Source organism: Rhipicephalus sanguineus, chromosome 10, assembly GCF_013339695.2.
Source record: "Rhipicephalus sanguineus isolate Rsan-2018 chromosome 10, BIME_Rsan_1.4, whole genome shotgun sequence".
Taxonomy (NCBI): Eukaryota; Metazoa; Arthropoda; class Arachnida; order Ixodida; family Ixodidae; genus Rhipicephalus; species Rhipicephalus sanguineus.
The window spans coordinates 133,893,448-133,918,162 of record NC_051185.1 but is presented as its reverse complement, the minus strand read 5'-3'; the positions used below and the strand labels follow the sequence as shown (position 1 = coordinate 133,918,162).

At 50.8% G+C, this 24,715-nt stretch overlaps 1 protein-coding gene across 6 annotated transcripts in view; it reads left to right on the top strand.

The window, feature by feature from the left end:
• The window catches only part of LOC119372473 (protein shifted), a 709,384-nt gene that overhangs the window by 425,235 nt on the left and 259,434 nt on the right, over positions 1-24,715 (top strand). For 5 of the 6 annotated variants that reach the window (XR_007417709.1, XM_037642948.2, XM_049419637.1 and 2 more), the window contains one exon: positions 13,042-13,140. Coding sequence is in view for 5 of the 6 variants with exons in the window: in XM_037642948.2 (XP_037498876.1) it covers positions 13,042-13,140 (99 nt within the window). In the remaining variant the exon portion in view is untranslated. The remainder of the gene's footprint in view (positions 1-13,041; positions 13,141-24,715) is intronic. The other variant, XM_037642946.2, reaches the window with a different exon arrangement.

Here is a 24,715-nt window from a genome sequence, read left to right as displayed (position 1 = left end):
TCATCTTTACATATGTTCTTGCGTATGCTTGTAAGACTTCAAGAATGGGCGCTCGTAGGTCAACATTGCCGCTCATTAGTACGCCGGAGAAAAGTCAAGAGTGTAGTCCTTACGGAGCAGCCGCGCGCGCACATGTGCGCACACACGCACACAATGCGATAGCTTCTCCTAGGAACGGGCCTTCCCCCCTTCTGATGGTGTGTAAAACACACACACACAAACAGAAAAGACGCAGTACCAGGTAGTACGTGGTGGAAACGTCTCACCCGGGACGAAGAGCCGCTTTAAACACACTTATATTCATTAATTCCTTATTTGCCCTGTTTCTCGCAGCTGCGTACGCAAAGTGGTAGCTGAATTAGAGAAGCGAATTGGGCTAGTTGGCGCGTATTAACTGCGGACATATCTACTAGCGCGAAAAACACAAAGGACGAGGTAAAGACGGCAGATTAGCGCTGCGTCCTATCTGCCGTCTTTACCTCGTCCTTTGTGTGTTTTTCGCGCTAGTAGATATTTCCGTAGTTAGTAGCTGAACACCAAACTCTAGACGCTCGGGTACGCCGACAACGCAGACACGAAGTGTGTGGCCAAACCGGCACTGCCCGCGCTACATTGGACGAGTGTACTACCCGCACCCGCGCATTGCGCGCAACAAACCAAACAGAAAAAAAAGAAAGAAAAAGAAACTGCCTCGCACGTGCAAATGGCGTAGCGGAGCAGAAGCCCCGCCCTAGACGGGCGAGTTGTGAAAACAACGTCTCCCTGCTTGGGACGTTCCCGGTGGTGGTGCAGTCCGGCGGTGGAACAGCCGTCCGCAGGTCGCGGTTTCCTCCTCGCACTCCTCCCTTTCTTCCTCGCGTGCGCGATCCCTCGAGGTAACAGAATTACGCCTCCGGGCCAGCCGGGGCCAGCGGGCTTCAGTTCAGCCATTGTGCCATGGTCGCGCGATGGAAGGAAGGAGCGAGGACACTCGCCTATATGTGCCGAAGTTGTCTGCCGCGGTCACAGCGGCGACGGCGGCCAGCTGCGTCGCACCATGTCCTGCGGCTTTTGTTCGGCTTGTTAATGAGTTAAAGCGGAAAAGTCACTACGAGCGCGCACAGTGGTAGGCTGAAACGAGTGTTGAACGAGAACTTGGCGAGCTAAACGTCGATACCCTAGAAGGATGCAGAAAGACGACAGCGACGAGCTTTAGGGGCGGTGATGGACACCTCGTGTTCGACTGTGGCGACGGCTTCGGAAAGTGACGAAACGGCGGTAGTGAGTACACGTAGTACAGAACGTTCGACTAACCATATCGTTCGGTTCCGGAACTGTGCTTCGGTTACGGGCGGAAACAAGCATAACCAAGTAAACGAGCTTTCGCTTGCATAACCGGGCCTAACCCGAGCTTAGCCGCACGCACTTTATTTTCTTGAGGCAGCCCATGCGGTCGCCATATGTGTTTGAACATAACCGTGAAACAAAAAACTATATTTCAGAATGGGCGTCCATATTTGAGTCGTTCTGGAGATCGGTATCGTTATGTTGTTCGAATCGTGATGCCAAATCCTCTTCAGAAGTGATCCGTATAGGATATTCTGGGAAAGGCCGCCTTTGAAATGGCAACGTTCGCTGACATCTTGTACAAACTTTGTGGCGGCGGCAGTGTCTGGTGGCGGAACTGCTGCGATGTAGCGTCTTGACGTGGGCGCGGAGGGGGGGCGTTACGACGCACTGCAGCAGCGTAGCTCATGGCTTCCGGATGAGGCTGCGGTGGTTTGGAAATTCCCAGCGATTGCAGGAGTTTCTCCTGAATGATGTCGATGATCGACTCCACTTCAGGCGGCGAGAATGGGAACATGCGGCACAGTTCTTCTCGCACAATAACCCTTATCGTCTCGCGCACGTTGCCGGAGCAGAGCCCTTAGATTTCGATGATGCGTGGCGTTTAACGACGATAGCGCATTAAAAGGGTATCGAGTGAAGCTTCTTTGCTTCGCTTCAAAAACAGGAAACAACGTGGGCACACGGGACAAGAATGAAATTATTCTTGTCCTATCAATCTTTCTTGCCCCGTTTTCCTGTGCTGTTTCCTGTTATGGAACTGCATTGGAACTGTATTGCCGGTTGCGCATGTCGAGCGTCTTCTCAGTCCTCGTCGCTTCGGAGACGCATTCTTGGACATCTCGATGCGTTGCGCATCAGTACCACGAAGAGCTCCTGCTTGACTCTTCACATGCGGAGGCGAACTTTCTACTCTTCAGGCATGGCAGGGTCTGCGAGACTGCGCAGGCCCTGCCATGCTCCGCAACAGTCGGGAACAGTCTGGTCATCTCTTACGTGAAGACCGCCACATTTTCGTTTGGCAGCTGCACATGGGTTTCGAGCAGATCCTTGGCCCTCTCCTCGCGGACGACGCTCGTGAATGCGGCGAGGAACCTGGTACGAAAAATGTCCCAAGTTTTCAGGGTTCGCTCTTGGTTCTCGAACAAGGTCTGAGCGGCGAAGTAAGCACGCCGTTGCTCCTCTTCACTGCCCCAGTTATGGAAAACGGCCACGCGGTCGTACGCTTCGAGCCAGCTTTCCGGTTCTTCGAACGATGATCCTCGGAAGGTTGGTGGTTCCCTGTGAGGTTGTAGCACGACAGTCGCGGGCGGTGCCACAGTGGCTGTCATCGTTGCCGCTGTCATGGTCAGGTCATTAATCGTCAAAGTCTCATCGCGTAGAGGCGCGTAGTCCGGTGGTAGACCCTGTAGTCTGCGGCTTACTCGATGGTCGGGGTTGGCGTCGATATCTTCTGCGCGACTTGGGCTCGGTTCGCGGCTTGACGGGGGGCGTCCGGAAATGAACGAACAGCACCTCTACCAGATGTCACGTAGTAGTGACAGTGAAGAAGGCGGCACTCGGGCTATTAAAGACGACACTCTTTATTTGGGTGAACATGTGCCGGGAAACAAAAAGACAAAGTACAAGCAATACATGCTGTACATACATCTTTCAGCGCAAGGAAACACGAGAACGAAAAGGAAGACACGAGGACACAGCGCTACTAACAACTGAGGTTTATTGTCTGTGTGGTTATTAAGGAAAGGAAAAGGGCGCTAATTTCTGTCTGCGTCTGCGACACGGCTAAGCGCCCTGTAGGGGTGCGGGTAAGGAGGGAATTAGAGAGAAAAGTGAGAGAGCCATCCATACAACGAAGAGAAAAGAGGACAGGAAAGATGTGGAAACGGTCACGGGAGTTCAGGGACGGGTCCGCGGAACACAGCTAGAGGCACAGTGCACAACATCGGCGAAGCGGCGAAGGCCCCGACGATGAGCGGCGCACGGCATAGCGGGCGAGGAGTCCGTCACGGGGCACCGGTCAGCGAGAGGTACGAGGAGTAATCCAGGACATCGCGGTAGGCACGTCCGTCTTGCTTGAAATCCAGCGAGCGAATCTTTATTGCACACGGTAACAGCATAAATACCACGGTTCAGGAAAGAGGGAAAGGGTGTCAAAATCACCTTCGCATAACACGTCGCTTTACGACAACAGCGCCACCACTACCGCGACAGAAACACTAGCTCTTTTTGAGACAACGAAACAGAGGGCCAGCTCACACAACCATTGCTTTTGTTAATTTCAAACGCCTCAACAGTTTCCCTGGTAATCTGATCTGAATTTCTTGCAATCACATTAGTTTTGTTAAAAATGGGCTTACAGCCACAGCGCATGCAGGGTGCCGCAAGATGACCACTCGTTGCCAGTTTGCTTACATTGTTAGAATGTTCTCGTATGCGGTCATTCAGGCCTGTTTGTCCAATGTACTCTTTCCAACATGACAATGTGATGCAGTAGACAACACCTTCCGCTCATGGTAAAAACTGTTCGCGATGTTTTTTACTGCAGTTGATACGCTCCTGCGTGGGGTTGTTTACACGGGCGCACAACACGGAAAGCTTTAATGGGGTGGAAAAAACGACGTCTTCTCCAACTCTTTTACCAATCTTCTTTAGAGTGTGGCTTACGTTATGCAGATATGGCACCACAACCACTTTGTTTCTGCGTGTCTGCGAAGAGGCCTCCGTTGTCAGTAGCGCTGTGTCCTCGAGTCTTCCTTTTCGTCCTCGTGTTTCCTTGCGCTGAAACATAAGATATTGTCGCGGTGCACAGTAAACGGACAACCAAGATGTTTAGCAGAAGATCAAGGAGCCCGTTTTATGCAGCAGCATAGACAAGAACATAGACACAAAACACGTCTTCTTTTTCGGTCAGAGTCTCCTTCCGCGAGACTGTCAACGCGCACATCATCTTCGTTGTCTGCATACAGCGGGCACGGCATTTGGCTTCCTCTAAAAGAGCGTCGCTTCGATGCTATAGTCGGGTCAGTTGTACATAAATACACTTTGTACAAGTGACAGTCGCTCGCAATGTCACTCGCTTACGTACTCGCCACAATAACCCAGCGGTTACCAGCACTAGAAGTAGGAAGTGGACCCAAAAGGTCCATTCCGATCTTGCCAAACGGCGTTGGCGGGACCTGGACTAGGTGTAACAAACCAGCTGGTTTCGTCGGAGGTGACTTGCGCCGCTGGCAATCGAGGCAGGTCCGAACGTGATGTTTCACAGCAGCGGCGAGTCCTGGCCAGTAGTACATCTCCCGCACTCTGGTTAGTGTGCGCGTGTAGCCTAAATGCCGAGAGGTGACCTCGTTGTGGCGCGCTTGCAGTACTTCACAACGAAGGGCGGTAGGGACAACCAGCAGGTTAGTGGATCCGCCTGACGAGAAGGTCATTTTGTAAAGGACTTGGTTTCGTAAACAAAATGACGATAAGCCTCCTGCAAAGACTTTGGGAGCTTTCTGAGTTCTTCCTTCTAAATAATTAATTAGGCCAAGCAGCTCAGGATCGTCATGTTGTTGGTCTGCAACAGCCGACGTGTCGAGAATTCCGAGTAATGCTGTGCCTTCATCGAGCGTAGCAGCCGACTCTATCAGTGACTGAGACAAGCAGTCAGCGTCCGTGTGTCGTTTCCTCGACCTGTGAACAATCGTCATATCGAAACTCTTGTAGTCTAAGGCTCCAGCGTGCCAATCACCCGTAAGGATCTTTAAGATTTGTCAGCCAACACAGAGAATGGTGGTCACTGATCACCTTGAAAGGGCTGCCGTACAAATATGGGCGAAATTTCATAACCGCTCATACCACGGCGAGGCATTCTTTTTCAGTGGTTGAGTAGTTTGCCTCTGTGCGTGAAGGAGTTCTGCTTGCGTAGGCGATCACTCTTTCCGTGTCTTCCTGGCACTGCACAAGCACGGCTCCAAGGCCAACATTGCTGGCGTCAGTATGCAGCATTGCAGAGGCTGTCTCGTCAAAGTGGGCAAGCACTGGACGCGTGTGTAGACGTTCCGGGAAGTCTTTGAAAGCAGTTTCCTGTTTGTCGCCCCAAACAAAGGCAACGTCATTCCTTGTGAGGCCAGTTAACGGCGACGCAGGGCGTGCAAAATCGGGTATAAATCGTCGATAATATGCGCAGAGGCCTAGAAAACGCCTCACAGCCTTTTTGTCTGATGGTATAGGAAACCGGGCGACGGCGGCGACTTTCTCAGGATCCGGACGAACTCCTGCGTAACTGACGACATGGCCAAGAAACTGTAGTTCTTCAAAGCAAAAGTGGCACTTCTCCGCCTTGAGCGTCAAGCCGGCGGACCGTACGGCCTGCCGAACCACCTGCAGCCGTTCAAGGTGTTCGTCAAACGTTGCGGAAAACACAATGACGTCGTCAAGATACACTAGGCAGGTCTTCCACTTCAGCCCTGAGAGCACGGTATCCATGAAGCGCTGAAAAGTAGCAGGCGCGAAGCATAAGCCGAATGGCAAGACCTTAAATTCGTACAATCCGTATGGCGTCACAAATGCTGTTTTTTCACGATCTCTGGGGTTTACTTCAATTTGCCAATATTCACTCTTTAGGTCCACCGAAGAGAAGTAACGTGCGTTTCGAAGCCTGTCGAGCGAATCATCTGTACGGGGAAGCGGGCACACGTCTTTGTCACCTGATTTAGCTTTCGATAATCCACACAGAAACGCAGGCTGGCGTCCTTCGTCTTGACTAGAACAGGTGACGCCCAGGAACTCTTTGACGGTTGAATCACATCGTCTTCAAGCATTTTGGCTATCGGTTTTCTATCGCTTGTCGTTCTTTCGAAGCCACACGATACGGATTTTGATGTGTTGGTCTCGTTGTGTCCTCTGTGATGATTCGATGCTTGGTCAGGGGTGTGCGGCCGACTTTTGAGGTCGACGCGAAACAGTCGTGGAACTCGGCTAGCAGCGCTAGAAGACGTTCTCGCTCGTGCTGAGGCAAAATATGACTGACGTCGAGGATAGGTGCTAGGTCTTGTGGATGTTGTGCAGTCGTTGCTTCGAGTGCTGAAAGCAGTCGCGAAAATATGCTACCTCATCGAAATAGGCCAAAGCTGTGCCCTTTGGAAGGTGCCGGCGCTCTGAGCTGAAATTGGTCAACAGCAAGTCCGTGCGCCCGTCGTTGACATGGACTATTCCTCGTGCGACTGAAATGCCGTGTGTGAAAAGCAGCGAGGTTATTCGGTCTGCTACTCCTTCATCGTCAAACGGAACGTCACAAGCCACTGAAACAAGGATACACAATCGAGGCGGGACAGCTACGTCGTCGTCATTGAGGCGAAAGGAGATGTGTTGCGGCAATAATCAGTCAGACTAGGACTCTTGCAGAACGAAACCAGGCGGTCCGGGAAGTTGATTACAGCGCCGTGCTCCCTGAGAAAGTCCATTCCTATAATTATATCTTTGCAGCACGCTGGGAGAACGATTAATGTCGCGACGAAAGAAGTACCTCCTATGCTGATTCTTGCTATGCATCTTCCAGTAGGCAGCAGTAATTGACCGCCCGGAGTTCTTATATGCGGTCCTGTCCATGGCGTTTTCACTTTCCTGAGACGAGGGGCGAGGTCTTGACTTATTATGAAAAGGTCGGCACCTGTATCGACTAAGGCCGTCACTTGCTGCCCATCATCAAACACATCGAGGTCGGCGCTCACAATTTCGTCGCTGTTCAAGTTCGTCGGCCTCACGTCGTTCTGTAGCGGCAGTAATGGAGGCTTTTATCCTCTTGTGGTTGGGCTGCGACCTTACCCCGTGAGGATACTTTTGGCGCAAATTGAACGAGGACACATAACACAAAAGAACAGGACGGGTGCGCAGCTTCCAACTAATTTTATTCCACAGCGGAAAGATGATTTTATAGCACAAGCCAAACCACATGAGTGCGCGCGCATCACATTTTTCTTAACAACCAGGGAACCGTAACGTGCTGCTCAGAAAACTAATCCCTTTACCTTGAAGTGATAGTGCAGCCATGCTGACGCAGGCGTCGCTCCTTTGCCTGATGAAATACGACTCCATCACTTCTCTCTAAGTTTCTTCCCTTGCTCTGCCTACGAAGTTCGCGTTCGTGAACTTGGGGTAGCATGCACACACCTTGCAATGTACTGCCATCAGGCTGCCAAAACCATTTTTTTACGTTGAGACGGTGTTGTCTGGCCCTGTCGTTGAAACACTGCCCAGTTTGGCCTATGTATTCTTTCCCGCAACTCAGTGGAATTAGGTATACAACTCCAGACGCGCACTTAGTGAAAATGGTCGCATGCTTTGTGGAACACGTCTTCTTTTAGGGGCGAAGCTCCTTAAAGCGGCACCCGTTCGTCCCCGTCGTAGTACGTAACCAGTCTTAACGCTAGTACCTGATCTTGACCTCCAAGGTGGTGCCGGTGGGAGATTTCTCCTGTGCGTTGTTGAACAATAAAAAATCGGCAGCGTGCGCGTTAACTAAAAGCCGAATTCTTCTGTTTCTCATTCCCCATTAGCAGCCATTGGCATGTTCCAGTAGGAAACGTTAGTAGAAGTAGAAGTGTAAGTGTTAGCTAAAAGCCGACTTCTTCTGTCTCTCATTCCCATTAGCAGCCATTGTTTACCTCCAAGGTAGTGCCTGGTGAGATTTCTCCCGTACGTGATTAAACAATAAAAATTTTGTTCAAAACGCCGTTGATTGATGAAATAAACCAACGAAAGAACGCCAGATGTTTTCTAAAGCAATGGTTTTCTAAACAATGAAAATTCACAGCGTACATGTAAAATTAAAGTGAGCTGCAAGTGGTCATAACTCTCATCGAACCTTTAGTATAAACGCGCCCGATCTCACGTCGGTGATGATGTACTGGGCAGAATTCACGGAAGATTCACGGTTTACCGATTAACCTTCGGAGCTTCGCCCACTCATCATCACTCACTCCGTGGATATGCTGTGATTTTCTTTTTTTGCGCTCATCATAGCGCACACAGCAGAAAGTTTACATGGCGCCGACATTGCGACACGGACACCATGACGGGATCCTATCTTTTTTAGAGTGTGCGATATAGCATGAATGTATGGGACCACTTGCACCGGTGTCTTCTTTTCATGTCTTTTTTCTCTGGGCATCGTCTTGGGGCGTGTCATCACCTTCACGGTGGTCTCACAAACAGTGGATATCAAATCTGAGTGTATCCAGCTTTCCTTATCCCGTTGAGCTGTGCTCCGACGCTGTCTATCACTTGATGAACGGGCGATTTTTGAAGAGCTGCTTTTAAGCACGTGGTTACAATGCTTCATTTTATAACCTTTGAATGAGCACTTTCATAAGGTAATAGGCCTTTTTTGCCGCGGGGATTGTACGCCCAACATATGTGCGCTTCAGGAGCGAATGAAACTTCGATGTCCAAAAATTGTAATGCGCCTTCGTGCGGAAGTTGAGATGTGAATTTGAGGCCTTCGGATTCTTGAAGAAAAACAGATAAAACATCACCCACTACTGTGCTTACCTCTTGAATGGTCGAACTCGTAAAAACTATAAAATCGTCCACGTAACGGTATATCTTGATCACGGGACCATCACAGAACCGTCTGGAAACGCGTTTGCCAATTAGGGACAGGAACACATCACTTAGCACTGGAGCTATCGAAGAGCCGATGCAAATCCCTGCTCGTCGTACGTAAAACTTGTTATTATAAGCGACAGATGTCGAAGTCAAGTAAAATTCCAAGAGGGATAAAAACCTGTCGTTGGTAATGCCCGTCTGGTCCTGAACGCGCTGCTCTCCATTGTCTTCAATCAGTTCACGGACTGCGGTAAAGAGGCCACTATGTGGAATACTGTAATACAAATCTGTGACGTCTACTGAGAAGGCAGACCGTGCATTCTGCATTCCATTAGTTAAAGCGTTCACAAGTTCCAAAGCGTTCACAAGGCGCCCGTCCTGTTCTTTTGTGTTAGGCGTTCGATTTGCGCCAAAGGTATCCTCAGTTATGAACCAGTACCAACTAGCTCAAACCAGAATTCTGTTACCCCGTGAGGTCGCCGCCTTTAGTTTCCCCGGCGTGGGCTGGGCGACCTCCTCCCACAAAGGTCAGCAAAAGTACGTCGATTCGGTGATGACGACTCCGGAGGGGATGGAGACCGGTGGCCGAAGTCGGGCCGGTGATTGGGCAGCGACTCGTTATAGGGAGACCGCGTCATTGGAGGGCCTTGGAAATTAGCGTCGTCACGGCGAGCCAGGTAGTCGGCGTTGGCGCGGCGGCCGTCATACCTCGGCCGAGGAGGGCGAAACGCTGTGTCACGGTGCCAGCAATAGTGAGCTATATGGCCCGCACCACCGCAGTTGAAGCAGAAGGGGCGGCGATCGACAGTGCGCCAAGCGTCCGTTTTTCGAAATTGCGGCCGTCCCATGGTGTCCTCTTGTGGTGGTGACCGAGGCGCGACAAGTGATGGCTGGCGGTGCGGGGGTCACCAGGCGGGGGTCGGCGTGGCACACAAGCCAACCACCACCATCGGCCGTTTTTTCCCCCTTCCCAAAGACCGCGCGCCTGCGGAGAAAGCGCAGGGCGTCGTGTATAGGGTCTCGTGTTCAGACTGCCCCGCCGCGTACGTCGGGGAAACAAAGAACTTCCGCGAAAGGATGCGGCAGCATAAGAACGATCTACGTCAGCTGAACAGCGAAAGGAGTTCAGTAGCGGAACACTGCGAAAAATGTGACCACCGCATTAGTCCTGACGATGCGGTGATCCTGGAACAGGAAAGCTGTTGGCGCCGGCGGCTTCTCCTCGAGTCGTGGCATATACAGAATACAGCGGAAAACATCAACCGCACCACGGGAACCTTGTCCCCCCCCTCTATTGTCAAGGCTTGCGGCAACTGTCGGCAAGAAAGCGCATATAAGCGCCGTGCACCTCGGGCCATCTCACCCCTGAAGAAGAAGCCGGTCAGGCTTCGAAACGTCAGGTTTTTTAAAATAAACCTTCTGGTTGGAGATTTCTCTTTTTGCCTTTAGCCCGTTTTATGCAGCAGCATCGACAGGAACATAGACACAAAACACGTCGTCTTCTTCGGTCAGAGTCTCGTTCCGCGAGACTGTCAAAGCGCACATCATCTTCGTTGTCTGCATACAGCGGGCACGGCAATATGCAGTACCAAGTAGCCCACCAGTCGGGTTTATGGAACACGCTGATAGCGGCGATCACAGTGTCGGCGGTCGGTAACTTGGTTAACGGTAAGGCGCGCTGGCCGCGATGAACAGTATCGTTCATCGAGGCCAGATACATGTGGCATCGAAGATTCCAGCATTATCGTTGGTCGTGGCGTTAGTCCCAAGATAAATTGTACTGTTCCGGTTGCGTGCTCAAGCTTATCAGAACAATCTAAAATAATAGGGAATGTGTGACATTTCGGTGCGGCGCACATAAGGCAGTGTTTACACGTGTAACGGGTCGGTCACATGAAAATAGAAAAAGAAGTGCGCGTGGCAGCATGCTAGAGAAAGTTCACTTAAGTCGGAAGTTGGCGAGTTGGTGACACTTCACACATTTTAATGTGTGAAGCAGCGCACGCAGGCAAGAGACGAAATGAAGAAACGCTTCACTCGCTACTAGATTACTTTGAGTTGTCAAAATGAGCTAGTTTCAAGTGCAGCGCTTGTTCTGTCGAATCATTTCTTCGTTCTGTGTCTTATCTCAGTGCGCAGCTTCACGTGTTAAAATCCTAGAGAAAGCTTCAGTATTGCACTTTCGATCGGACACATTAGTTCAGGCTCTGCTCATCCCGTTTTGAGGGAATCATCTGTGTTCCTCGTTCCGGCAAAGGTGTCGCTCAGGTATCGCTAAGACGATGGCTAGCCGAGAGTCTGTACTTGTAGACCACGGTGATGTCGAATTCTAAAGTGCCAGACTTTGCCACAGAAGGCGGCTTGAGTGGTCGTTTAAGTTCGCCGGCCAGCACAAGGCATGGTTGTCGACATTGAAGTGCCTGCCCTGAAGGTAACGTTGCTAGTCTGCCACAGCCCAAATTATACCAAGGCATTCCTTTTCCTTCGTGGAATATTTTCTTAATAGTGACAGGATGACGTAAGCCAGGGGCGTAGCCAGAAATTTTTTTTGGGGGGGTTTCAACCATACTTTATGTATGTTCGTGCGTGCGTTTGTATGTGTGCGTGTATATATACGCAAGCAAAACTGAAAAATTTCGGGGGGGGGGGGTTGAACCCCCCAACCCCCCCCCCCCCCCCTTGGCTACGCCCCTGACGTAAGCTAGTAAAGCACGACCATTTGAGGTCCGCCATTTTGCCTTGACAACCACAGCGCCCATTTTTGCATTTCTCAAAATTTTGGTATTGGGCACGCTACGAATGCAGGCGCCTTTTCAGCTCAAGTTGTTCGGTTTGCGGAGAGGTTTGCTGAAAATGCACGTCACGTTTTGTCAAAACACTCAGAGGCGCAGCGATGCGAGCGAAGTTCTCCGCCAAGCGCTTGTAGGAACCGTGGCAGATTGGGAGAATTTTTGCCGCATGGCTTTGTCTTGTGTGCACAGTGTTCTAAACTTGAGTGAATAGAAAAAGAAAATATCTTAGGCACAGTTATTTCACCCTTTGTCACTTCTGCTCCCTAATCACAGAGCCTCAGTTCGCCTTACCCGAGAAAACATCACTGCTAGAACAGCATGGCCGGCACGAGATTAAGGCGTTTCAGGGGTTGTCGCTCTAGTAGTACATTTCAGGGGTGGTCGCTCTGGTAGTGCAACAGGCTAGCTGCTCCAGGGCGTACGTACCACTCACCAACTCCAAGAAACCTGCACAATGTGGTAAGTAGGGTTCGAACATCAGACGAGCACGAATGTTTCGCCAACTGGGAAGCTTTCGTTCCGAGAAATCCGTACAGATCTTTCTGGTAAAAGTGGGTAGACGGCACACTCCTCCTTTCATGAACTCCACCTTGTCGACTTCAGTAGAATTGATGCATGGTCGCGGCAACTACGCTGGTACCATGAATACTGAATGAGCCCTATTCATGGAGATGAATGGGACTACTACTCCACGCTCATCTATACTTCCTAAAAGTGTAAGTCAGTAGAAGCATCGTACACCCAGTAATCTTTTCTAACTACCTTCATTACCCAAGCGCCGTAATGCCTAGCGCTTGATTAAGGTTTTCACTTCAGTTCACGGTTTTCAAAGTTTGCCGGTTTGTAACAGCAGCGCTCACGTCCGCGACGTGATTGTCTCCAGTGCTTATATTTGAAGTGAAGCGATTGGCGAAATAACTATGCTGCGTTATAGAGGAGCGGCCACTAAGCAAAGCTGCCGAAGTGTTTTCTGCAAAGTCATATCCCAGAGCTACTTATTACCGCATTTTAATCCTGCATGGAACGCGCTTCCTTAGATGCCATGATCGTGAAGGAGCAACTACTCTTTAATGCGCTGCGTCTTAGCTACCTAGCGCTAACACGTTCTGGCACTATGTCAGAGTAGCTTTGAGAGATACCCCATGAGTTATGTGCTGTGATTGTAGTGTACCGTCTTAATATGCGGCGTAGTTTGCACAAGTAGTAAACATAGTCGGCTTTGTCATCTGAAAGTGTGCGCGGAACTCGTTGCCGGTAGCATGTGCACAAGGCGAGAAGGAAATTGAACTGATAGCGAGTGTAATCGCACTTCTTATCTTGGCCTGCCCAGCAGCGCTGTGCTATCCACAGTGCATGAACGGAGGAACGTGCGTGGCCCCGGGAGTCTGCGACTGCGCCGTCGGATACCAGGGACCCCACTGCGAGGGAGGTGAGTCTTTGGCGTTTGGTCAGTAAGTCAAGAAAGAGGACTTGCTCCTCTAAACGTCGCAATAATATGGGAGAAGTACGCAAAAGATGGACAGCCACTGTAGAACCACTCAAATGGTGGTATTCTTTCTTTGCCTGACGTAATCGCAACAGGTTCGCGACAGTTTCACGTCATTCTCATTGCATAGCAAGGTTCGCGACTTGGGCAGCCACGGTGTGGCACAAGGGATGGCCTGCTTGCTTTAACATTCGCGTAATTCTTGGCACGTTCACATTAAAAAGTGTTGCATATTGCAGCAGCCATGGCACTCAGCAGTAGTGGCTCCCAAGCACATTCGCGAACAGTTGCCACCGAGGAAAAAAATGTATATACGTGCGGCCACATGCGTTTCTGTACGCGTGTACAGTGCCCACAGAACGCCACAAATTACGCACATAACTTTCGCTTATGCCACCATCTGTCTGGCGGTGCCACGTTGGCGCAATGTTGATTCGCACGTCACCTTTAGTACCAACACCCGTAGCGACACGGCACGATTACGTCGGGCAGTTGCGCTGCTCGGCGTGAAGTCTGCTTTTTATCTGTGAGCACTCTTCAAGGTGTCTTAAATACCACGCAGAACGATTTAAAAAAAAGAACAGGTTACGCGAACCAAACCTACTACATATTGTTCCTAGTACGCTGGAGTAGCCACTACTAAATTTTTCGTTAGTGAGGTTGAAATAATTAGTCTTAATTATATTTATTCCCTCTTAAGGGAAAGGGGCTGTGAGAAGGCGAGGGATCCTACTCGCCTTCTCACCACCTCAGCCCACCTCAGGATAGCCTCCTGAAGTGCGGGGCTGTATGTAACTGCGCATGGCAGCCTCCCACAGCTGCTAACTACCTCATTGTTTAGGAAGGCTCGGGGGAGGGGAGTGATTTTTACACTGCCACATAATGTGGTTAAGGTCCGCTCCCCTGACAGAACAAAATTTGCACTCCGAATTAAGGTACATTCCGGGGTAAAGATTGTGGCGTAAGACAGGGAAGAGAAAAGTGCGGGTTTGTAATCTACGCCATAGAACCTCGCGCCTGTGTGAGGACCGACGTAGTAAAGGCGTTAGGGTTTGGCGACCTAGCCGGTAATGCCCGCGAATGTCGAAGTATATGTAACCAATCTGTCTTTAGAGGTAAACGCAGGAGGGAGATTGTCGGTGTCTGAAGCGTCCCCTAGTCTAGCCTGCGCTCGGATCGTGAAAGCTCGAGCGCTTGCGTGAGCCGCCTCATTACCAATTAGGCCTGCGTGAGCAGGTGTCCAGATTAATGTAACAAGTTGGGATGGCGAATTGCGAGAGAGAATGGCTAGGGCTGTCCTACAAACCCCACACGCTCCGAAGTTGTATATGGCAGTTTTTGAGTCACTTACCATGAGAGACGAATTAGCAATTGTTGCGGCGAGTGCCACCGCGGCCTCTTCCACCTCCTCCGAAGACGAGAGTGGAGTGGATGTTGCCGTTGCAACACTGCTAGTGGAGTTAACAACCAATAAGGCGAATTTCTGTCCACACGGATACTTTGCGGCTTCGACATAGACCACATCTTTACAGTTAAAAAACTTTTTCTGAAGGGACTTAGCTCGTCGTTGTATTCTATGCTCGTGATGAACAGGGTGCATATTTTAGGGAGAGGAGGGAGATCAAAATTCTCATGAATCTCGTTGGGAATATTAAATTTCTCTTTGGTCGTCGGTGCTGGGGTAATATTTAGGGAGTTTAAAATACGCCTAGCAGTGGGGCTGTTCGATAAGCGTTGGCGCTGAGCTGTCAGGGGGGCTTCTGCGAGCTCACTAAAGGGATTCAAGGTGCCTGTAGCCAAAATGTTCTCAGTAGAGGCTGTACTTGGCTCTCTTAGGGCAAACTTGTATACCTTGCGTATCAGTGAATTATCTTCCACAGGCAGTGTTAGGTGAAGCTAAGGGAGGGAGAATGTGATTTTACTGATGGCAAATGCTTGTACTAGTCTTCTTAAATCTGCTTCGCGAAGACCGCCATGCTTATTCGAGACCCTTCCTATAAGCCGTGTTGTGTGGTCTACTCTTGTAGCATCCGTTTCAAGTGTGTAAGTATTGAGTTTCTTAGACTGAATGTGCATGCCTAGTGCACGTATTTTGTCTGAACTTGCTTCCCATTCAGGTTGATCTGAATGCTGATTCTGTCGCGCTTATTAGCTGATATGAGTAACAGCTCAGATTTAGCTGGTGAGCACTCGAGGTTCATGAGCCCAGCTGTCGTAGCCAACGCATCTGCGGCCTCTTGTAAGGTATCTTGAATGTAGCCATCGAATCCACCTTTCATCCATATGGTAATGTTATCTGCATATAAAGAATATTGGAGATCTGTTATTTGGGCCAGCGTCTCAGAAATAGACCTCATATCTTTGTTAAAGAGGAACGATGAGAGCACAGAACCCTGAGGTGTGCCAAAGCTGCCCAGGGTGATTGGGGACGAATTTTGGTCATTGAGACTAATGATAGCCGTGCGGTTCGTAAGGAATTCGCGGATATAGTCATACATTTTCTTGCCACAGTTAATCTTATGTAATAAAATAGAGCCATGATCTACATTGTTGAACGCACCGCGAAGGTCGAGCTCCGGATGGCTTGGGTGTCGTTACTGTCACTGGGAGTGAGGATGTTATGCTTGAGCCTCAGCATGGCATCCTGGCAAGATTTGCGGAAGGCAATCATCTCTGGTGGGAATAACCGATTGTCTTCTGTGTACTTATTTAAGCGATTAAGAATAGCACGTTCGAGAGTTTTGCCCAAACACAACGTTAGGGAAATAGGCATCAGCTATGTCTGAGGGCTTATCAGGTTTATGAATAAAGATTATCCTGGCGGTTTTCCATGAGTTCGGAAGGGAGCTGTTATTGAAGCAGTGATTATAGTCAACTGTAAGAGCGGAAATTGATTTGTCGTCCAGATTTCGAAGTAGTTTATTAGTTACATTATCGATACCCGGAGTAGATGTAGTTTTAGGAGAAAATAGGGCATGTCGAACTTCTGTCTCCGTTATTGGGGCGTCGAGAAGTTCATTGACCTCGCCTCTATAGTCTCGTGGGTTGTAGTGAGGGGGAGGTGCAATTGTGCAAGCTCTTGAAAAAGATGGGGAATGTTGTCGTTGCGTTTGTGCAATAACCGAGTGAGTGTGATGCGCGCGCGATGTCGGTGGGTCGAGCAATTGCCAAGTCTTCTTACTACTGAGATTATCATGCAAACTCTCGCACATTTGACCCCATTGTTTATTGACTAGTTGGGTCGCATATGCATGTATGTCGTGATCGACACGGATGCGAAGCCTGCGGTCGTGGCGGTGTCTTTTCCACCGTTTTAATAGGGATTCCTTCGCTCCCCACATGTGGAGTAATTCGGCATCAACTGTTAAAAATGGGGTATCAAATGGCATAGTTCTTGTATGTTTTTCAACGTCCTCTTGGAGTTGGCTGATCTACTTTTGTAAATCATCTATGGAACCGGGAGCATTATTCGCGCGAGTTTGCTGAAATTTGTCCCAATCCGTACGTTTGGGAGGTTGGTTGTAAAAGGGCTTGTGAAAGAATGTAATAGAGGTCTGAACCACGCAGTGATCGCTACCGAAATCGATTTGAAGGTTTTCCCATTTAGCTAAGTTAACCGGAGAGGTGGGGGTGAGATCTGGTGATGTGTCTTTGGCGACGCTATTCCCTAAGCGGTTAGATATGTCGAAGTCATTGTGCAGGGTGAGTTGATGATCTTGTATATGGGTTCATAAAGCTCGTCCTTTAGGTGTGGATGTTGTGTGACCCCTAAGGTGATTTGAAGAATTGAAGTCGCCAACAATGAGGAGCGGATTTCTTCGGGCTTCCTGTTTAGCACGAGCAAAGGCGACTGTAAACCTGTGGTGTTTCGAGTTGGGACTGCTGTAAATATTAAGCAGGTAAATGGCAGCCCACCTGCTCTTTTTAGAAACTATTTCCACGAAGTCGTGATCAATGTAGACACCATTAAATAAGTGCAAGTAACGGTTAAGTGCTTTTGGGCTAGAATTGCGGTATTGGGACGTTCGCATCTTGCGCATTGGAATGAGTTTTAACCAGGGAATTTATTGTGACTGTGCGTTTCTTGTAAAGCAATGACTGCAGGTGGTTGTGTGAGAGTGGCTATGTATTGTTGCAAACTAGCCTTCTTTTTCGAAACGCCCATGCAGTTCCTCTGCCACACAACTATTTCGGAGCGCTTAGGGGACGCGACCATGCAGTCGGTCAAGTCTTTCGATAATGTGACGGAATCGATCATCAACGTGGTTAAATCTCTCGTCAAACTGGCTACATTTGGCACTTATATGGGTACTGAGTTCATGAACTATAGTGGTAAGGGACACAAGCTTAGCTTCTACGGAATTCATGCGCTTTTCAACGGCCTGAAAGCAATTGTTAGAGCTGCGAATGTGTGCTGCCAGTTTACGACTTAGCTTATCGTGTTCTTCCCAAGCATCATCGCTAGATTTGCGCTTTGTGGAGGTGCCATTACTGGGAGTAGGAGAAGTGTCCATGGTTGTGGACTGATCGTCGTTCTCGCGGATCGAGGGAGTTGTTATATTGGGTTGTTTATCAGTAGCGGGTTGAAGAGCCGGAACGGTTGTGGAAAGAAGGGCGTCTGTGGAGAGCGAAGGGGTGTGGAGGTCGGAAATCTGCTTACGCAGGGCACGATTTTCTTCTTTATACTGTTGTAGGAGGGCATAGATGGGGTCATCGGGAAGCTTAGCGTTAAGTGAGCTGTGGGAAGCTGCCGAGAGCCAGCCTACCTGAGCAGGGCTTGATTTGTTGCTAGGTGGAGCAGCTAAGGAGGGCCAGTCTTCATCTGCCTTCTTCTTAGGAGCATGTTCCTGCTTCTTGGTTGGAAGAGCCGGTTTGGTGTTGGGCGAAGGAGGAGTCTTGTCGACCTTGGGGAGTGTTGTTTTCGGCTTATATCGCAGTGCACACTGAACGGATCCAGTCTCAAGACTTCCACTGCACAGCGCGAACTTCGAAATGCAACATGGTCAGGCGGAGGATCCACAGTTCCACATTTATGGCAAGTCTTCTCTTTATGCGTAGGGCCCACATCTGGCCGATGTCCAACAGTCCAACAGCAACTGCAGGCTTCCATCCTTTGTCGGAAAGGCTTGCGTCGGAGCATTGCCATTTCTTATTTTACCGAAAAAGGAACCTTTGTTCCCAAAAAAGTCACGAGGACTGCGTCAGAAATTTTCCCCATTCGTCTGGCTTACAGAAAATGCATTCCTGGGTTGCACTCACGAAGCGTAGGAAGAATATCTTTTAGGGGCGTAGCTCCTCTTAGTCTAACCTTGTCACGTCTCCGTTGTCCGGCGTAAACGGATCTCCCGTATGATGCAATAGATGACGCTGTCTCATAGAAGTACATACAAACTGCAGTTCAGGGACGATATTCTAGATGGCGCTGTGCACAATCTGTGTCGTCATCACCATTTCTCGTCTCATTTCCTAGATGGCGTTGGATCAATAGAATTGTGTGCAATATGGCGCTTGTGTGAATCGACACTAGATGGCGCTGGAAGTGCCGCTGCTTTCCGATTGGCTGCTGCGCGGGGATGCGCGGGGAGCTAGTGCCTCTCTCATTCTCCTGGATCGTCGCCGTACGTGTCGGATTGTTGGCGGAGCATGGACGATGCGCAGCGGCAGGCGCTCGCTTGGCGGCAGCCAGGCGGATCCCGTGACGGTGCCCGCCATGGATGCCGCTGCGAAACGGGCTCAACGAGAAGCGAATCCCGAGACCATGATTGCTTCAGGAGCTTCGCCCAGGCTCTTCATCATTCACCCGTGGATATGCTGTAATTTTTTTTCGTAGGTAACTTCTCCCAGGCATACCCTGTCGATGTAGACGATGCCTTTGCACGTGTCGCAGTTTGGAACGCTGTAGGAGGCGACTTCGTGCTCTTGCCCGTTGACCATAGGCGACTTTATGTTGAGATATTTCGTCAGGCGGTCATAGCTCTCCGTATTGAGGATAACTGTGTTGGTGGTGGGGTGGATCGTAACAACGTCTTGGCGCAGCTTCGTGGTGGCTGGCAGAATAAAAAAGAAGACACACGTCGAAAAACAGAACGGTTTCTTTTACGTTTCGGCCGTGGGACCGGCCTTCGTCAGAATAAGAGAAGTGAGAGTGCTCCTACAGCACAGAAGCGCATACGTTTCGATTACAACGATCACGTGAGCGCAAACATCAAAATTCACAGCATATCTACGGGTGAATGATGAAGAGCTTGGGCGAAGCTCCTGAAGCAATCATGGTTACACCGTGAAATCTTCAGTGGTTTCGCCCAGCAGTAATCAAAGCGATAGCCCAGTACATCATCAAAGACGTGACAAACACTCTATATATTTATACAAGAAATTTTATTAATCGTAAGTGGTAGCTAGACTTGGCTTCCGTTCCCCCTTCATTATGACGGCTTCATGGTCGGTGAAGTGATGGATCGGTGATGGGTCGTAGTGGGATGTTTGCAAAGACGAAGTAGTGGGAAGTTTGCAAAGGTGGCTTCCGTTCCCCCTTCATTATAACGGCTTTATGGTCGGTGAAGTAATGGATCGGTGATGGATCATAGTGGGATATTTGCAAAGACGAAGTAGTGGGCAGTTTGCAAAGGATCGGTGATGGGAGATACTGTTCGGGAGATACCGCCGGTTACGCCTTACGCCGGACGTGTGACAAGGTTACACTAAGAGGAGCTTCGCCCCAAATAAAAACAAGTGCAACAGTCAGACATGAAATATATATATATATATATATATATATATATATATATATATATATATATATATATTGTAGTGGAGCAGATGCACGACCGAGTATGCGCCTGTGAAGGAGGACGAGAAACGACCCGCGTTCTGATTGCGCGAGAGCCTGTGCCGCCTTTTGCCAGCCTTGCACTGTGTCAGCGTACGGTCCCTTTTCGTCGCGACTTCATTACACCAATAAACCTCATCACATTTGGTGGAGGTGCTGGGTAGTGACTGCGTCAGTCATGTTGTCCGGTGGTCGCTCGGCCAACTTGCGAGAGCGGAGCTCCAGGTCTGGTTGGGAATCTCAGCAACGATAGACGACACGAATATCGTATTCCTGCAACCGAAGTGCCCAGCCAGCACCACCGGCTGTCCCGACCCCCTGCCCCGGCTCTACCCGTCAACGAGACCCGCCCATCTTCAGCGGAAGTGGTGAGCACGACGTCGAAGACTGGCTCTCCTTGTACGAACGCGTGAGCGCTAGCAACAAGTGGGATGACGACTCTAAGCTCGGCTACGTTATCTTTTACTTGGCTGACGTCGCTAAACTTTGGTTCACCAACCGCGAATCCGCCATCGCCGACTGGTCAGCCTTCAAGACTCTCATCACCGAAGCATTCGGCCGACCAGAGGTGCGCAAACTCCGCGCTGACCAGCGTCTCCGCCACCGAGCACAGCAGCCTGGCGAGACATTTCCCAGTTACATTGAGGATGTGCTGGACCTCTGCAGGCGGGTTAACCCATCTATGCCGGAAGACGAGAAGATCAGACACATCCTCAAGGGTATCGAAGATGGCGCATTCCAGATGTTGCTGGCGAAAAGCCCGACCACTGTGGCAGTGCTCGTAAGCCTGTGCCAGAGCTTTGACGAATTGCGCCGTCAGCGGTCCATCGCCCGGCAAAGTCTCCCACCACCAGATTCGATCTCGGCCTTCGCAGTAGCAAACGGCAACGTTTGCCAGGGCACCCTTACAGACCAGATCAAGGACTTTATCAGAGAGGAAGTGGCCCGACAGCTCTCCCTGCTGCCTCATAGCGACGCGCCCACCGCAAGCCTGCCCCCGACACTGCAGCAGGCCATACGCACCGAAATTTGTGGGGCCCTCCCTGCAGTTCCGGGGTCTTACCCGTGCACTTCCATGCCGTCCCCCCTCTCGAGCGCCGGCTACGCACCGCCTGCTCCATCTCCACCTCTCAGCTACGCAGCTGTGGTTGCGCGGCCCCCACCGCATCCAAGCTCCTTATCGGCACCACCCCATCGCGCCTCGCCTCCAGTTTACAGGCCCCCACCACACTTCTTCCGTCAATCAGACGCGTGGCGCACTCATGACAACCGCCCCATCTGCTTCGCGTGTGGCGTCGCTGGCCATATTGCGCGCGTCTGCCGCCGCCGTCCCACACCTGCGTACGCATCCTTCGGAAATCCTACCTACGCGCCGCCACATGCCACCACATCAGCGTCTGAACAGAGGCACTCCAACTCGGATCGCCGCTCAGAAAGTGCTCGTTTCCCTTCTCCTCGTCGCCGGTCGCCATCGCCTATGCGTCGTCGACCACCTTCTGGTGAGGGAAACTAATCAGTGCAGTTCCGGAGGCAAGAACTGCAACTTGTGCGCAATTCTCAAGTCCTCCATTTTCGCCGCACAACGTTATTGATGTCGTTGTTGAGGGAGTCGCCGCACTAGCGCTTGTAGATACCGGGGCCGCCGTTTCTGTGATGAACGCGAACTTTTGTAGGAGACTCAAGAAAGTGACAACGTCTCTCTCTGGCATGGTGCTGTCCACAGCTAGCGCGCAACGCATTCATCCCTCAGCTGTGTGTACGGCGCGCGTCGTCATCCGAGACATTATGTACATCGTTGAATTTTTTGTTCTGCCATCTTGCTCTCATGACCTCATCCTGGGTTGGGATTTCCTTTCACGTCATGAAGCTATCATCGATTGTTCCCGTGCGGAAGTGTCCCTTGTGCCAACATGTGATTTGTCATCGCCCGACCGTCCTCTTCCCTGCAAACTCATCGTTGATACCGACACGACCTTGCCTCCGGAAGCTTCAGTCCCTATTACCCTTTCGTGTACTTCTGAACCTGACGCCACGGTAGTGTTTACGCCATCTCCAGTGTTTACTGAACGCAAGGGCATCGTTCTCCCATTTGCCGTACTCACAATTGCCTCTGGGTCAACCATAATGCTGGTTACAAACCCCTGCACCTACCCCATTGCCTTACTCCGTGGTGAAACTTTAGGATCTGTACAACCTGTCGACCACATCGATGATCTTGATTTTCCCGATGACACCACATGTCACACTGCCTCAATCACTCCTGTATCTCAGCCATCAAGTTCGTCAGCGTTCGACAACGCCATTGACGAAAACCTCTCCCCCTCTCATCGCCGCCAACTTGTTGCTCTCCTTGACAAGTTTATCTCTACTTTCGACTTTCAACAACCTTTGTTAGGCCGCACCACGACTATCAGTCATACTATCGACACCGGCTCCCACTCGCCCCTGCGACAGCGGCCTTACCGCGTTTCCGCCGAAGAGCGCCGCGTCATTACGGAGCAAGTGGATGACATGCTTCAACGTGGAGTCATACAGCCTTCTCAAAGTCCTTGGTCATCACCTGTGGTATTGGTGAAGAAAAAAGATGGCACCATTCGATTTTGCGTCGACTATCGCCGCTTAAACAAGATTACAAAAAAGGACGTCTACCCGCTACCGCGAATAGACGATGCTCTTGACTGCTTGCAAGGCGCCGAGTACTTTACATCCTTGGATCTGCGTTCTGGGTATTGGCAGGTGCCAATGGCTGAGTGTGATCGCCCTAAAACAGCCTTTGTAACGCCCGATGGCCTATATGAGTTCAACGTCATGCCATTTGGGCTCTGCAACGCGCCTGCAACATTTGAGCGCATGATCGATACCATCCTTCGCGGCCACAAGTGGAAGACTTGCTTGTGTTACCTGGACGACATAGTAGTCTTCTCCGCAGATTTCCCGACACACCTTGCTCGTCTGCACGAAATTCTCACGTGCCTAACTTCTGCGGGCCTACAACTTAACACCAAGAAGTGCCACTTCGCAGCACGGAAGCTAACCATCTTGGGACATGTCATCTCCAAAGACGGCGTTCTTCCGGATCCCGATAAGCTTCGAGCTGTCGCCGAATTCCCAAAGCCCACCACGATGAAAGCCCTAAGAAGTTTTGTCGGCCTCTGCTCCTATTTTCGCCGCTTCGTGCGTAACTTCGCGTCCATCATCGCACCTTTGACGAGTCTGCTTGCCACCACCAAAGGTATATCTGCATGGTCACCTGCATGTGATGACGCATTTCGCCAGTTGCGCCGCCTGTTGACCTCACCACCTATCCTTCGTCACTACGACCCCACCGCTCCCACAGAAATTCACACCGATGCAAGTGGCGTCGGTCTTGGCGCTGTTTTGGCACAACGCAAAGGCACCCAAGGTGAATACGTTGTCGCTTATGCAAGTCGCGCTCTAAAGAAGGCTGAATTAAACTATTCCGTGACAGAGAAGGAGTGCTTGGCGATCATCTGGGCATTGACGAAGTTTCGCCCGTATCTTTACGGCCGTCCTTTCGACGTGGTTACAGACCACCACGCCCTATGTTGGCTTTCCACCTTGAAAGACCCGTCGGGACGCCTGGGCCGTTGGGCACTTCGGTTGCAGGAATACGATATTCGTGTCGTCTATCGTTCCGGCCGCAAGCATGCGGATGCTGATGCACTCTCCCGCTCGCCAATAACCCCAGATGTGGCTTCTCTGTCGCCCCACGTTACCACCTTGTCACCACTCAGCACCAATGACATGCTTTCGGAGCAGCGTAAAGACCCACACCTTGCCTTGTTGCTCGACTACCTTACCGATCCGTCTGCTGTCCCTTCGACGAGAGCGCTACGCCGTCAAGCAGTCCACTTTTCCGTGCGAGACAACATTCTGTACCGCCGCAACTACATGCCAGATGGTCGGAAGTGGCTCCTTGCTGTCCCTAGCCATATGCGCTCTGACATCTGCTTGAATTTCCACGCGGATCCCCAAAGTGCTCACAACGGCGCCCTGAAAACCTACGAAAGGCTGCGTCAGCGATATTACTGGCGAGGAATGTATCGCTTTGTGCAGAAATACGTTCAGTCTTGCCCTACATGCCAACAAAGCAAGACACCTCCGCGACACCTTACTGGCACGTTGCAGCCGCTCCCGTGCCCGGCTCGCCCATTTGACCGCGTGGGTATCGACCTCTACGGCCCCCTCCCGTATAGTGGCTCTGGAAACCGGTGGATTATTGTCGGCGTCGATCATCTGACGCGCTACGCTGAGACTGCAGCTCTCCCGGCAGCGACCGCCCGTGAAGTTGCACTCTTCATTCTTCGCAGCTTCATTCTACGCCACGGTGCTCCGCGGGAACTACTCAGTGATAGGGGTCGCGTGTTCCTGTCGGAGGTCATCCAAGCCCTCCTCGCTGAATGCAACATCGTTCACCGGAAATCCACCGCCTACCATCCACAGACAAATGGTCTCACCGAACGGTTCAACCGCACACTCGGCGACATGTTGAGGATGTATACATCCTCAGACCACACCAACTGGGACACTGTACTACCTTTTGTTACGTTCGCCTACAACACCGCGACGCAAGCGACTACCGGCTTTTCCCCGTTCTTTCTGTTGTACGGCCGCGAACCTTCCCACCCACTGGACACCATACTCCCGTACCGACCTGATGCCTCTGAG